General features: G+C 46.2%; 1 protein-coding gene across 1 annotated transcript in view; it reads left to right on the top strand.

The window, feature by feature from the left end:
* Gpatch1 (G-patch domain containing 1) overlaps positions 1-15,125 on the top strand; it is a 45,114-nt gene that overhangs the window by 10,100 nt on the left and 19,889 nt on the right. The window contains exons 2-9 of the mRNA XM_021166240.2: positions 943-1,028; positions 1,903-2,063; positions 2,988-3,085; positions 4,324-4,382; positions 6,693-6,935; positions 8,611-8,758; positions 11,048-11,127; positions 14,116-14,320. Coding sequence (XP_021021899.1) covers positions 943-1,028; positions 1,903-2,063; positions 2,988-3,085; positions 4,324-4,382; positions 6,693-6,935; positions 8,611-8,758; positions 11,048-11,127; positions 14,116-14,320 — 1,080 coding nt within the window. The remainder of the gene's footprint in view (positions 1-942; positions 1,029-1,902; positions 2,064-2,987; positions 3,086-4,323; positions 4,383-6,692; positions 6,936-8,610; positions 8,759-11,047; positions 11,128-14,115; positions 14,321-15,125) is intronic.

Genomic DNA, 15,125 nt, shown 5'->3' with positions numbered 1-15,125 from the left:
GATTTCTGAGTTCGAGGCCAGCCTGGTCTACAAAGTGAGCTCCAGGACAGCCAGGGCTACACAGAGAAACCCTGTCTGGAAACCCCCCCCCCCCAAAAAAAAATAAAGCTGTTGGGTACATGTGCCATAGACTAGAGAGATATTCCTTGACCATCTGGGTTGCTCCCAGCTTCGACTTACACCACTGTTGGTGCAGCCTGACAGGGAAGAGCCTTTCTCCTACTTTGCGGAAACTAGAGAGATTCCAGCCAGGAGGCTAAAGCCACATAGTGAGTTCCTTCAGTTTTGGCTTTGCCCTGAATACCCTCAGGCAGCTTCCCAGGTACCCTTGGCTGTACCTCTGACCCAGTGACTAAGAAGGTCAAGGGTCACAGGTGTTTTGCAGATTTGCAGATGAGGCAGCTGGGGGTCATAGAGGTTATAGAGCCAGGATAGCATCAGAACCGCCCAGGAATTATTTGACACAGGACTGCACACACCAGCTAACTACTTGCTCATGACCTGGAGAAAAATAAATTTAAATGTCACACTATATCGTATAATCAATTCTGTAATTAAAGTAATGCACATTGTTTTCCCTTTCTTTCTTTTTTCTTTTTTTTCCAAGTCAGGGTCTCACTATGTGGACCAGGCTAGTCCAGAACTTTCGATGTAGAGCAGTCTGTAGCTTCATCTGCTCCGCCTCCTAGGTGCTGGGATCACAGGCGTGCACCACCCAATTAACTGAATGTTTTCTTACATAGAGGCTGGGGATAGAACCCAGGACCTCGCTGCAGGCTAAAACAGACATTCTGCCACTGGGCTACATCCCTGGTATGCTCTACCGAGTGAGTTCCAGGCTGGCCAGGCCTTTGTAACGAGACTCCATCTTAAACAAATGCAAACAAACAACAAATGAAATACTGTCTAGGATTATAAGATTCTAAATGTCTTTCCTCCCAGGATGGACACCCTCTACCTTTGTATCTTCAAGACAGAACAGGGCTGACAAATCTGCTCTTGGACCTGAAGATTTTATGGACGAAGAGGTGGGTCAGGCAGTGGCAGTGTCCTTGCTTGTGGTGTATTCTCGCGCCCCAGAAAGCCCGTGTAAGCTTTCCTTCCTGTCTGAGACTTCACTTCTGTGATGCTATGTGCCCTGGGTGCCTGTCGGTGGCTTCTCCATCACTCAGATGTCTGTGCAAGAGACACTGGCACAGTTTCTGAAGTCAGGGATGTCATGTCAAGGCAAACGAACTCGGACATCTCTAGTTGTCCCTAACTCAGCATCCATGGTGCTGAGCCTGTAGCTTTTCACAGGAACCCTGAAGCACCCCTTGGTTTTAGGAGAGAGAAGTAAGCTAGCTAGAATTAAACTCCCACTACCTTAAAATCTGGGCATGGATTCACCCATCAGCACAGTCAAGTGCAATAGAACAAGCTGTAAGCTACCAGCAGGAGAAGGAGCCCTTGGGTCTTGCCATGCAGCTGAGGCTGGCTCCAAACTTTTAGCCCTCTTGACCCAGCCTCCCCTAGTGCTAGGATCACAGACAAGTTGCTACCACATCTGACTTTTCTCTCTCTCTCTCCCTCTTTACATTTTAATTATTTATTTAGTGTTTGGGGATGTTTTATCTGCATGTGTGTATGCACACAAGAAGAAGGCTTCTGATTGTATGGGACTGCAGTTATAGACAGTTGTGAGCTGCTATACGGATGCTGGGAATTGAACCCAGGATCTCTGGAAGAGCAGCCAGTGATCTTAACCACTGAGCCGCGTTTCCAGAACCCAGAGTTCTCTCTTTCGCTTCGCATATTTACAGGAAACTGATGTCTATTTAAAACTTTGTTGTGTGTGTTGGTACAATGCGTTTGTTGTGTGTGTATAAATGAACTAATTCTGTTTAATTTTCTTCTTTGGAGGATCTTAGTGAATTCGGGATAGCACCTAAAGCAATTGTTACCACGGATGATTTTGCTTCCAAAACCAAAGACAGAATCCGGGAGAAGGCCAGGCAGCTGGCCGCTGCTGCAGCCCCTATTCCTGGCGCCACGCTGCTTGATGACCTCATCACACCAGCAAAGTGAGGGGGGTGGGCTGTTCTCTGCACGGGCGCTTTGTGCATGTGTGGTTATCTTTCTCAGGGTTAGCTCAGCTGCAGCTACAAGGTGCTGCCTAACTGGAAGACTAAGAGAATCCCTGCACTGGAAGGCTGTTAGGAACTGGGTGGCTTCCCTTCACCTTCCTCACAGGCCTTGGGGGTCCTGTCCTGCCTGTACTCTCCCTTTCCCTCCCTCCTTCCCTCCCTCTCCCTCTTCTCCCATTACCCCTCTTCAAACTACCCCCCTTTTTCTCTCTCTTCTTCCCTTCCTTCCCCTCTCCTTTTCTTTTTCTTCATTCCCAGCTTGAGGTCAATTTTATTCGTTTACTATTCCCTTCCCACAAGCAAGGGATAAATCTCAGTAGTTGCCTAGAGAACGAGAGGAGAGGAAAAAATAGGGGCATAAAGATCCAAGCCCTTACAGCTGGTCTGGAGAGCAGACACAGGGTCAGGGAGGGGAGCCTTCCGGGAAGAGTAAGGAAGACCAAGGCCTGAGTGCTAGGGAAAGCTGCTTAGAGAAGAGTTAGAAGAAAAGAAGTTACGCTTTCTAATGAAGTGGGCAGACTTATGAAGCCACATGGCTGATGCCTGACTTTTGATTTCTCTATACTTTGTCTTCTGTTCCTGGGAGTGTGGCCTGATTAGAATTCCCTGGTGTCTCTGGGCCACAGGCTTTCTTGACAAGGACTTAAGTGGCAGACGTGTATCTCCCCTAGTTCAGATGTGTCCCCTGAGCCCGCAGGCTGATCCATTGTGCTATAGATGCAGAATGTGCCACCGAGCCTGCAGGCTGATCCATTGTTCTATGGATGCAGGATGAGTACAGACAAGGCAGGCAGAGGGGCTAGAGCAGGAGTTGTTTACTAACAGTGAAGTTCACTGTCACCGTTTCCATATCCTGTCTAGATTGTCTGTGGGCTTTGAATTGTTAAGAAAAATGGGTTGGAAGGAAGGGCAAGGAGTCGGCCCTCGGGTGAAGAGAAAGGCGCGCAGACAGAAACCGGGTAAGCCCGCCTGAGGCCCCTTCTGTAGCCTGCATTCTGGTTTGTTTGTTTAGTTTGGTTTTGTGAGACAGGGTGGAAGTTTGCAGTTCAGGCTGCCTGGAGCTTTCTAAGTAACTCAGGCTGCCTTCAAACTCACGATTCTCCTGCTTTAGCCTCCTGAGTGCTGGGCTTATAGTTGTGTGCCATGACCCTTAATTACAGCATAGGTTTTTTGTTTTTTTTTTGTTTTTGTTTTTTGTTTTAAAGGATTTATCAGTATTTGAACATGGTAGCATGCATACCTTTAATCCCAGCACTTGGAGTGCTGTGCGTACTACATATGTGCAGGAGCCTGGGAGGCCAGAAGAGAGCGGCGAGGCCCTGGAACTGCAGTGAACAGTTTGGAGCTATTCTGCGGGTGCTGGGGATGGAACACATGACCTCTGCATTAGGGACAGATGCTTTTTGCCACTGAGCGACCGACCTCTCCAGCCCCACAGCATATTTTGGAAAGCTGCATGTTCCTAGAACTAGACGGCTGAGTCAGGGAGCATGCACAGAGCTTAAGGTTTTCGGTGTCATGCACAGTAACCTCTGGAAGGCTTGTCCAGGTTCACATTCTTACCAGGAGTGCAGATGTTTGCTTTTCACAACCACACCTTAGCTGAGTCACAGAGTCAGTCAACATTACAATTTCCTCCTCCTCCATCTATCATCTATCTATCTATCTATCTATCTATCTATCTATCTACCTACCTACCTATCTATGCTGAGGATTGTATAGGCTTTATAAATCTCAGGCAAGGACCTTATCACTGATCAACACTACACTCCCAGATTAACATTATTCTTTTCTTTCTTTTTTTCTTTTTTTGGTTTGGGTGTTTTGAGACAGGTTTTCTCTGTGTAGCCCTGGTTGTCCTGGAACTCACTTTGTAGACCAGGCTGGCCTCGAACTCAGAAATTCTCCTGCCTCTGCCTCCCAAGTGCTGGGATTAAAGGCCTGCGCCACCACGCCCGACTATTATTTTCTGCTTTTTGTCCCCAGACTGGAAGTGAACCCTTTGAAGGCAAGGGTAATGTCCTTTGGGTCCCTGCAGTACATTATTGGAGCACAGGTGGATTGGGCCTGTCGTCTGCCCAGGACCCTCAGGGTACAGCACCTTTAAAAGGGCAGCCACGTGCCCCTGATGAGTGTCAGTGGCTCCGTCTTTATTTGTCTTCGCTCATGACTAATCCCTTTGGGATCTCTTTTCTAGATCCTGGTGTGAAGATCTATGGCTGTGCATTGCCGCCTGGAGGCTCTGAAGAGTCTGAGGTATGTTATAGTAGAGTGTGCTCCTTCATGATGGTGAAATTTTAGGGTCACAAACTGGGAATGTAGCTCAGTGGTTGATCCTAGCATATACTAAACCTTGGATCTGATCCCTATTGCTGAGAGAAAATTAAAAACTACCAGGCATACAGCAATAGGTAGACTGAAGCAGAAAGAAAAGTCTCAGGGTCTAGACTAGCCTGAGCTACATAGTGAGACTCTGCCTCAGAAAACAGTGGGATGGCTCGGTGGGGAAAGGTGCTTGCTGCCAAACCTGACCACCCGAGTGTGATCCCCAGGACCCAGATATAAGGAGAGAACCAACTCCCACAAGTTGTTCTTTGACCTCCTACACACACATAAATAAATAAATAAATAAATGTAATAAAATTACAATGCAACAACAAAAAACCTAAGCAGACAACATAGCCAAGCAAACAGATAAATAAACCAATAGAAAGGTCATGAGCATCTTTAGGAATCTCTTAGGCTCCACTGTCCTGGAACAACCATCCTCTAAAGCTGTTGTTACCATGTCAGCTGATACAGTTGATGACTTGCTGGCACCATAGTTACCCCAGCTCTGTTCTTATTCATTGGTTAACTGGCTGATTGAGGGAGACAAGGTCTCACTATGCAGCCCTGGCTGATCTGGAACTCATTGTGTAGACCAGGCTGGACTTGTGCTCACAGAGATCCTCCTGCCTCAGCCTCCCAAATGCTGGGATTAAAGTCACTCGCTGCCTGGGGCTGGGGTGGGGGTAGGGTGCTGGTGAGATGGCTCAGAGGTTGAGAGCACTGTCTGTTCTTCCAGAGGTCCTGAGTTCAGTTCCCAGCATCCACATGGTGGCTCACAACCATCGATACTGAGATCTTATGGCATGCAGCTGTACATGCAGATAAAGCACTCATATACATAAAATAAATAAATCTAAAAGAAGAAAAGAAAAAGTTGTGTCCTACCATGCTCTGCCTGTTCTTATTTATTTTTTTGTGGTGGGGTTTAAAACTAGGGCCTTGCATGCTAAGTGTTTGCTGTACCTTTGAGCCACACACACTCTTGCCTTTGTTTCATAGTCTTTTCTTTCTTTTTCCTTTTTTTTTTTTTTTTGTTTTGTTTTGTTTTCCAGGCAGATGTGTGTGTGTGTGTGTGGGGGGGGGGGTGTAATAGTATAGTCCTGGCTGTCTTGGAATTTGCTTTATAGACTAGACTGGCCTCTAACTCACAGAAATCTGCCTGCTCTACTTTCCTGAGTGCTGGGATTAAAGTCATGTACCACTACTGCCCAGCTAGATTCCTTTTTATTTATTTATTTATTTATTTATTTATTTATTTTGTTTTTTCGAGACAGGGTTTCTCTGTATGGCCCTGGCTGTCCTGGAATTCACCTGCCTCTGCCTCCCAAGTGTTGGGATTAAAGGTGTGTGCCACCACACCCGGCTTTAGATTTATTCTTTCTTTCTTTCTTTCTTTCTTTCTTTCTTTCTTTCTTTCTTTCTTTCTTTCTTTCTTTCTTTCATGTAAGTACACTGTAGCTGTCTTCAGTCACTCCAGAAGATGGAGTCAGATCTCGTGACGGATGGTTGTGAGCCACCATGTGGTTGCTGGGATTTGAACTCTGGACCTTCAGAAGAGCAGTCGGGTGCTCTTACCCACTGAGCCATCTCACCAGCCCTTTAGATTCTTTTTTAAAAAAGGTGTGTACCTGCTAGTTAGTCTCTCTGTGTGTGGAGCTGCCTACTGAGGACAGAAAAAGACACCAGATACCCTGGAACTATAGAGTTCAAGGCAGGTTCGAGCTGCCTGAGGTGGGTGCTGGGAACTGAACTCTGGTCCTCTGCAAAAGCAGCGAATGCTCGTAATAGCTGGACCATCTCTCCAGCCTCTGCTTAGAGCAGTGGTTCTTAACCTGCGGGTTGTGACCCCTCTGGGGGTTGAACAACCTTTTCATAGGGGTTGCATATCAGATAGTTAGATTCCAGTTTACAACAGTAGAGTCCTGAAGTAGTTTTCATTAGTATTAATAGTATTTAACCACAAAATAATCTTGTAGTTGGGGTCACTCCAGTGTGAGGAGCTGTATTAAAGGGTCGGGTTGAAGCTTTAAGAAGGTGGAGAAGCACTGGTTTCTAGTCTCACCTGACATTGCTTTTGTTAGTATCGTTTTTTTTCCCAGGGATGGGATCTGGTCATTGATGGCAGCAGAAGTACAAGCCTGGCAACTGTTTTGTTTGGAATTAATCACTGAAGTCTGAGAGGACTTGACACCTGATAGTGACTCACCTTAATTCCTCCTCAAACATTTGCAATAGGATGAAGATGATGACTACCTGCCTGACAATGTGACTTTTGCTCCTAAAGACGTCATGCCTGTGGATTTTACACCTAAAGATAATGTACATGGGTTGGCCTACAAGGGCCTGGACCCCCACCAAGCATTGTTTGGAATGCCAGGAGAACACCTGAATCTTTTTGGTGGCGCATCTGAGGGGACCAGCCATCTTCTTGGAGATGTTGGACTGAGTAAAGGAAGAAAACTGGGCATTTCTGGCCAGGTAAAAGTTTCTGTGTTGTAAAAGCAGAAACACTGAGAAATAAGTATACTTCCCATGGTAGATCAGTCCATAATAGGTACTTTGTTTGCTCAACGAGGGCTTTGAAGTCCAGTCCTGCCTCCCCAAGAACCTCGCCCAGTTCTCTCTTTCTCCTCCTCTCTTTCTGGCTCTCTGTCTTTGTCCCTGTTACTTTCTCTTTCAGTTTGGGGGGCTTGTCTAGTATATGCAAGGCTCTGGGTTCCACCCCCAGCACTGAAAGAGAGAGACAGAGGCAGAAACAGAGAGAGACAGACAGACAGACTCAGGGCCTTGCATACAGTAGGCAGGTGCTCTTTCACAGAGACGTATGCTCAGTCCCAGATTGTGTTTCTCTGAAGGTCCTTTGGGGACACCTGTGATGCTTGCCACCCTAACTCTAACAATGGTGCCCAAGAGCCTGTGGTGTCCTTGGTAGAAACTCATGTTCCCAGCTGGAGACCTGTTTTCCCATCCTGGCGGGGCTGAGCAGAAAAGCACCTTTCTAATACTTTGATTTGGTCTAATTGCAGTTGGGGGCTGCAAGATGGCCCAGCAGATTGATAAAGCTGCATCGCTCTGGGCTAAGCCTCTCCTCGCTACTGCATGCCCTGAGTCAGGAGCACCTGGGTCATTTTGACTTGGAGGTTTTGTCCCATAGGAGCTTCATGTTGCCTATCTTCTCAAACAACTCACGGGTTCTTAAAAAGAAAGTGGGCCAGCGTGGTGGTGCATTCCTTTAATTTCTGTACTCAGGAGGCAGAGGCAGATGGACCTCTGTGAATTCCAGGCCAGCCTGGACTACATCAGAGCAAGTGCAGGACAGAGTGACATAGTGAGATTTTTATCTCAAAATAAATAAATAAATAAATAAATAAATAAATAGGTTACTTTGTTTTTTTTCTTAACGATTTTTAAATATATTTATATATATGAGTACACTTATAGCTGTCTTCAGACACACCAGAAGAGGGCATCAGATCCCACTGTAGATGGTTGGGAGCCATCATGGGGTTGCTGGGAATTGAACTCAGGACCTCTGGAAGAGCAGTCAGTGCTCTTACCCACTGAGCCATCTCTCCAGCCAGATTACTTTGTTTTGTTCTTTCTTTCTTTTCTTTTTTTTTTTTTTTTTTGGTTTTTCGAGACAGGGTTTCTCTGTATAGCTCTGGCTGTCCTGGCACTCACTTTGTAGACCAGGCTGGCCTTGAACTCAGAAATACGCCTGCCTCTGCCTTCCGAGTGCTGGGATTAAAGGCGTGCGCCATCACGCCCGGCTTGTTTTGTTCTTTCTTTGCATGCTTTTCCTATTCTCCCAAGAAAAATTCAACTACCGCAGGCTGTTTCCCCCAAGAGTTCAGACCTTGGCCCTGATGACCAGAAACTGACAGATGTGTCTGCTGTTTTCTCTTCAGAGGCCTCCCTCTGTCTGTTCAGTGCTGCCGGGACTGGGGAGGATTGTGCCTGAGCTACCGTGTGGCGTTTGCCTCTGGTCACTGCTTTCAGTAGACCTGACTCTCTAACCTAGGGTTCCCCCTTGCTTCCCTCTCAGTGATCTGCAAGAGCATTTGTGTCTGCTGGGTACTTAGTACAGCTTAGCCCTGCAATGCAGACGGGCCCTCCAGCCTGGGAGCTCTATTTGAAACCTTGTGTTTTGCAGGCTTTTGGTGTAGGTGCCCTGGAAGAGGAAGATGATGACATCTATGCCACAGAAACTCTATCCAAGTATGACACTGTGCTGAAGGACGAGGAGCCTGGAGATGGCCTCTATGGCTGGACAGCTCCCAAACAATACAAAAATCAGAAAGGTACTTCTTGGCAGCCCAGATGGTAGGACTTGTTGTCAGGGTCTTGGGAAGAAGGGGGCACAGGCTCTGGTATTGGAGTGCCAGACTCTGTAGAGGAGAGGGTTATCCATGATGTAGGATGTGGGGCTGAGAAATAGTTCAGTGGTTAGGGCCACTGGATGCTCTTGCAAGGACCTGGGTTTGGTTCCCAGAACCCACATGGTGGCTCACAACCATCTGTAACTTCAGTTCCAGGGCATCTCATGCTCCCTCTGGCCTTTATAGGCCTCAGGCATACACACGGTACATATACATACATTTAGGCAAAATACCTATAAACATCAAAAAGAGATAACCAAAAAATATGCAGGGCAAGAAACAATATAAACTGATATAATGGCTTGTTCTTATAATTCTAGCACTTGGAAAGCTGAGGCAGGGGGATTGCTGTGAGTTTGAGGCCTGCCTTGCAGTGTATAGGACCTAAGAAAGAAATAGGGTTTAAGGCAGAAGTGAAGATGGGATGTACTAGGGAGCTAGAGAGGCTTGGGGCCAGGAGGGGACGACTGTGGCCTGGTGCCACGCCGTGCTCAGACAGCAGTGGGGACTCAGAGCTCAGGGAACTGGAAGATTGAGCCAATGTAAACAGCAGGCCAGAAGACCAGGTTTGGGGACAGGTGACAGTGCCAACAGACTGTAGCACAACAGAACTCGGCTAACCTGCCTCCTACCCCTGAGGCCTCAATAGGCTCTTGTGTGCAATCAAACATGGTTGTTCACCTCACCTTTTTCCTTTTCTTGGAGTTAAGGTTTAACTGTAGAGCCCAGGCTAGTCTCAAAGTTGTGCTTTGTCGGCCCCTACCTCCCAGGTGCTAGAATTACAGATGTGATTATTATAAATATTGGCGTCTTTCAACATAACTTAAATTTCCAGACAGACTCTGTGGTGATTCAGGTCCTTTGGTTAAACCGCTATTGCAGTCTTGATTTCTAGAAACGGTGCAGGCGACTACAGGTGGAGAATCGGGACTGTCTAATACAGTCAGTCAGCACAGTGCCCTCGCTTCTGTCACAGTACCCCCCAAGGCCCAAACCATATACAATTTCACATGTAATAAATTAGAAATGTTATTGTATATGTTATATACCTAATGTATCGATACCATTGACAATATGTTGCATGATAATTATATAATAATATAAAGTACTAATTACTAATTGAGCATACTGTAGACACTAATGGAAGAATGAAATTAACAATAGTTATCTTAATTATATCAGTAACCAATATTTAAGTTAGCTAAATTATTAACACCTTACAGTAGTTGGTAGTTTACATATACTCTAGTCTGCTTTCTTTCCGAGACAAATCTTTCTCCTTTCCTGAGAATAGTGCCTCTGTTCTGCTGATGAGTTTGGGATATTTTTGTCTCTTTTTTAATTTGCACACACTCACTGCACATATTTTCTTCGGACTGAGTGAACGTGTCGTTTCACCAATCTCTGCAACTGACTTTTAGATTTTTTTTTCCTTCCAGCAGTTACTGAGGCTGGAATGAATCCTCTGTGTACCCACTCCGTAGAAAGTCCTCCTGCGAATCGAAGGGCCTCTGTCACAGGCTTGCGTCTGCAGCCAGAGAGCCATCCCCTGGTCAAGTCAGAGGGCGTTGCTCACTCAGTTTCCTTAGTTTGCGGGCTTACCTATCTACTGTTAATGTTTTTGTTTGCCATAACAGTTTGTCCCTGTGAGCTCACAGCTGACCTGATTGTGTTGCCTAGGAGCCTTATTTGGGCTGTTGCTAAGGAAACTGGGACACAGCCACCCTGGGGCACTGCGGAAGAACTGACCCTTGCAGTTGGGATCTTTCTTTTGACACTCTAGCTGGCTTTTCTTGAGAACTTTCACTCCAAATAATAGCCACTGGAGGGGAGGGAGAGGACAGCTTTATGGGGCCATTTTAGATCAAGTTTTTAGATGTTCCAGTCAGAGTCCTGACGAGGTGACGCATCATGGCGGTGGCCTGTGCAGACAGAGGCTGTCTTGCTGAGGTCCTTGCTTGGAAGACAGTGCTGGGTGCTTGTCTAGGGAGGCCAAGTCTGAACTGTCTGGGCGGCTGGGCAGTGGAGGGCAGTTTGGGCTGAACCTCACTGTGTCAACAAAGGGGTGAGAGTTTGAATGCCATTCGGTCCCCAAATGCTCCTCCCCAGTGACCTTACCCAGGGCGCTGTTTATGCTCTGGAAAATAAGAAGCCTCTTGCCTCCCTTACTCACCTCAGCTTCTGGAATTAATCAGTGATGTCATTTTGTAGAACCCGAGAGAGATCTTCGATATGTTGGCAAAATTTTGGAAGGATTTTCCTTGGCTTCTAAACCTTTATCTTCAAAGAAAGTAAGACAACCTTTCCATTAAAATTATATTGCTTGTTTGGTGTTTATAGTGTTTATTTTAATATTTATATGTTCTTTAATATTTATAATATCATTAACTAATCTGGTATTTCTCTATGAATACTCATTTTTTTTTTTTTTTAGAAGAAAACTGGGTGTTATAGGACAGGTCCATAATCCTAGCACTTGGGAAACGGAGGCAGGAGAATCATATTTTAAGGCAGCCTAAGAATCTGACTAAGATCCTTTTTCAATAAGGGGGAGGGGGCTTCACATAGCCCAGCCAGCAAAGTACTCAAGACATGAATTCAATTCCCAAACCCATGTCAAAAAAGCCGCTGCAGTGGCTGTAATTGTCATCCAGTGTGTGGAAGGTTCCGGAGGCTCACCAGCCAGCAGTAGAATCTCCTTGACAAGGTCCATGCCAGGGAAAGAGTCTGTCTTAGAATACAGAAGGTGGGGAGAGCTGGAGAGATGGCTGAGCAGTTAAGAGAACTGATTGTTCTTCCAGAGACCCAGGTTTGATTCCCAGCACCCACAAGGCAGCTCACAACTGTCTCTAACTCCAGTTGCAGGGGATCCAACACCCCCTGTTGGCTTCTTCTGCTAACAGATATACATGTGGTAGTGCATAGATGTACATACAGGCAAGACGCCCATACACATTTTTTTTTAAAAAAAAAGACATTTCCATTGGAAGAGGCCAGTAATGTGGCCTAGTAGTTAAATTCCCAGCACCACACAGAACCCCAAACCCTTGCAGCTTGTTAGAGGGCAGTGCTCTTACTTTTAGACTAACTTGATGTTTTGGGAATACTGCTCAGGGGAAAATGCTTGCTTACCGTTTGCAAGTAAACGCAAAGATGGTTTCCTGACAGAATAATTCCACTGTGTCCAGGGAATTTGGACCTCCTAATTCTGCCAGTAACAACAGGATACAGACATGGATGTGGTGGAAAGGTCTCAGGCCAGTGTGCACCTGGGACTGAGTGCTTCACCCGATGTTCAGGGTTGACTTGGTTCCCACTTTCAGGAAACTTCTAATTCTAGAAGCCTATGCACAAGCAATGGTTAATCTATGCTTGTTACACTCAGAGCAAGGGGACCCTTCAGTAGGTGCATGGTGCAGCCTTTAATGCCAGCACTCAGGAGGTGGAGCCAGGCGGATTCCCTGAGTGTGAAGCCAGCCTGGTCTCCAGAGCTGAGTTTCAGGGCAGCCAGAGCTGCCCAGTGTAATTCTGTTTCCAAAGGAAGTCTAATGCTTAGGCTGAGATATAGCTCAGTAACAGAGACTGCATTCAGTATGTTCGAGGTCCATCACCCCCTAAGCAAACAACAAAAACCCCACTTTCCTTTTAACTTCTCTGTTCTGCTGTCATTAATATCTTCAGAGCCATAAATCCAGAAATTTCACAGATAGGTCTAAGTTTCCATGTTGTCAGCCTTTCTCTCCCCCCACTCCCTCATGCTGAGTTTGATCTAAGACCTCATGTATGCTAGGCACACACTTTACCACTGAGCTACAGCCTAGCCTATCTTTGTTCTTCTTTTTGTTGTTGAATGTCGTTGCTGCCGTTTAATCCCAGGGTCTTGTGACTATTCTGCAAATATTGTAACTGAGCCTCAGCTCTACCTAGGGTCCGAATTAAAAAATACTTTGGATTAAGAAGTAAGTTGGAGAGCTGAAGGGGTCTGCAACCCTATAGATGGAACAACAATATGAACTAACCAGTACCCCCAGAACTCGTGTCTCTAGCTGCATATGTATCAGAAGATGGCCTAGTTGGCCATCACTGGGAAGAGAGGCCCCTTGGTCTTGCAAACTTTATATGCCCCAGGACAGGGGAATGCCAGGGCCAAGAAGTGGGAGTGGGTGGGTAGGGGAGCAGGGTGCGGGGGGAAGGGGGGCGGTATAGGGGACTTTTGGGATAGCATTTGAAATGTAAATGAAGAAAATATCTAATAAAAAATAAAAATAAAAAAAAGAAGTAAGTTGGCGGGCTAGAGAGATGACTCAGCAGTTAAAAGCACTGACTGCTCTTCCAGAGGTCCTGAGTTCAATTCCCAGCGACCACCATGGTAGCTCCCAACCATCTGTAATGGGATCTGGTGCCCTCTTCTGGTGTGTCTGACAGCTACAGCATACTCACATACACAAAATAAATAATTCTTTAAAAAAAAAAAAAAGTCGGGGCAGGAGCTGGAGAAATGGCTCAGTGGTTAAGAGCACTGACTGCTTAATATTGAGGAGTGGTTTGGATCCCAGTACAGAAATACCTGTAACTCCAGCCTCAAAGGGTTCATGTCCTCATCTGGCCTCTGCAGGCACCTCCACACATGTGCACATTCACTTACACAACAGACATATTCATTAACAAGATAAAAATATATTTAAAAAAATGAAGGTCGGATGTTTCACTTTGGAAGTGAAGCATAGCCTGAACAAAGAGTTTTGAATTTAAAACTACTTAGTTTTGGGCCGGAGAGATAGCTCAGTGGGTAAGAGCGCTGACTGCTCTTCCAGAGGTCCTGAGTTCAAATCCCAGCGACCACCATGGTGGCTCCCAACCATCTGTAATGGGATCTGGTGCCCTCTTCTGGCCTGTAGGTATATATTCAGGCAGAACAAAAACTACCTAATTTCAAGTTCGTTATTTTTTTTTTTAAAGTCTTGAACAAACAGCTGTAACTATTTGTTCGTACAGTGGGCTGGGTCTGCATGAGGGGCAGAACATGGTGCTATGTCTTATATTTAGTGCTCTCATCGTGGGAAACATACATATTAGCAGTGGTGTTGTTTGCCATGTGAGGCTGTTGGGACAGTAGTTCTGGTTTCCCTCAGGGCCAGGTGATCTCAGTGCTGTCCACCTCGAAAGTGAGCCGAGGCTGGGCCTATCTCAGGACACTAAAATCATGGTTTTCTTTCTTAAGTCTGTGTGATCTTGTAGCCTGGATTTCCTGACTTTTATTTTGTCTGTTTCTTGTTAAGATTTACCCGCCCCCTCAGTTGCCCAGAGACTACCGACCGGTGCATTATTTCAGACCTGTAGTCGCCGCAACAGCCGAGAATGCTCACGTACTTCAGGTGTTATCGGAGTCATCTGGGAAAGCAGGGCAGGATGTGGGGACGCACAGTAGGCATCAACTCAATGCCTCCAAGCGGGGGGAGTTGCTAGGAGAGATGCCTGTTCAAGGTAGGTGTGATGGAGGGGACTGGACTTGTTCTGTTTAACCTAATCTTACTCAAGTGGGGAGTTGTGGTTTCCCACTGATGGGGAACCCTCGCAGGCGTGTCATGATTGCAAACAGCGTATAAAAGTGTGTACGGACCTTATTCACTATGACTTGGGGAGTTGTTCCTTTTGCCCCACCCACCTTTTAAAGGTCTCATGTAGCCCAGGATTGCCTTAAATTCTCAGTGTAGCCCAGGGTGGTTTTGAACCCTCAGTCCTACTGCCTCTGCCACACAAGTGCTGAGATCACAGGACTGTGCCACTCACATTTATTTGTTTTCTTTAGAAGTTTTGATTTAAGTTTTATTAAAATTTATTAGCCAGGTGTTGGTGGCACAGGTCTTTAATCCCAGCTCTTGAGAGGCAGAGGAAGGCTGATCTCAGTGAGTCTGAGGCCAGCCTAGTCTGCAGAGTGAATTCCAGAACTTCTGGGGTTACATGAGAAATCCTGTCTCACCTCACCCCAGGCCCATTTTTTTTTAAATTTACATGTATCAGGGTGTATGTGTATGTGAGTGTGTGTGTGCACATTCATGCTGGTGAGGGCAGAAAAAGGGGTTGCACCTCCTGGGGCTGAAGCTATAGGCAGTTGTGTCCACATCAGTTATCTACAGAGTGGTATTTACTGAGCCATCTCTCCAGCCCTGCTCCTCCCTCCCTCCCTCCCTCCTCCCTCCCTCCCCCCCTCTTTCTTTCTTTCTTTCTTTCTTTCTTTCTTTCTTTCTTTCTTTCTTTCTTTCTTTCTTTCTTCCTTTCTTCCTTTCTT

The sequence above is a fragment of the Mus caroli genome, chromosome 7, assembly GCF_900094665.2.
Source record: "Mus caroli chromosome 7, CAROLI_EIJ_v1.1, whole genome shotgun sequence".
Taxonomy (NCBI): Eukaryota; Metazoa; Chordata; class Mammalia; order Rodentia; family Muridae; genus Mus; species Mus caroli.
The sequence above is the reverse complement of the archived record's forward strand: the minus strand, read 5'-3'. Positions and strand labels throughout refer to the sequence as shown.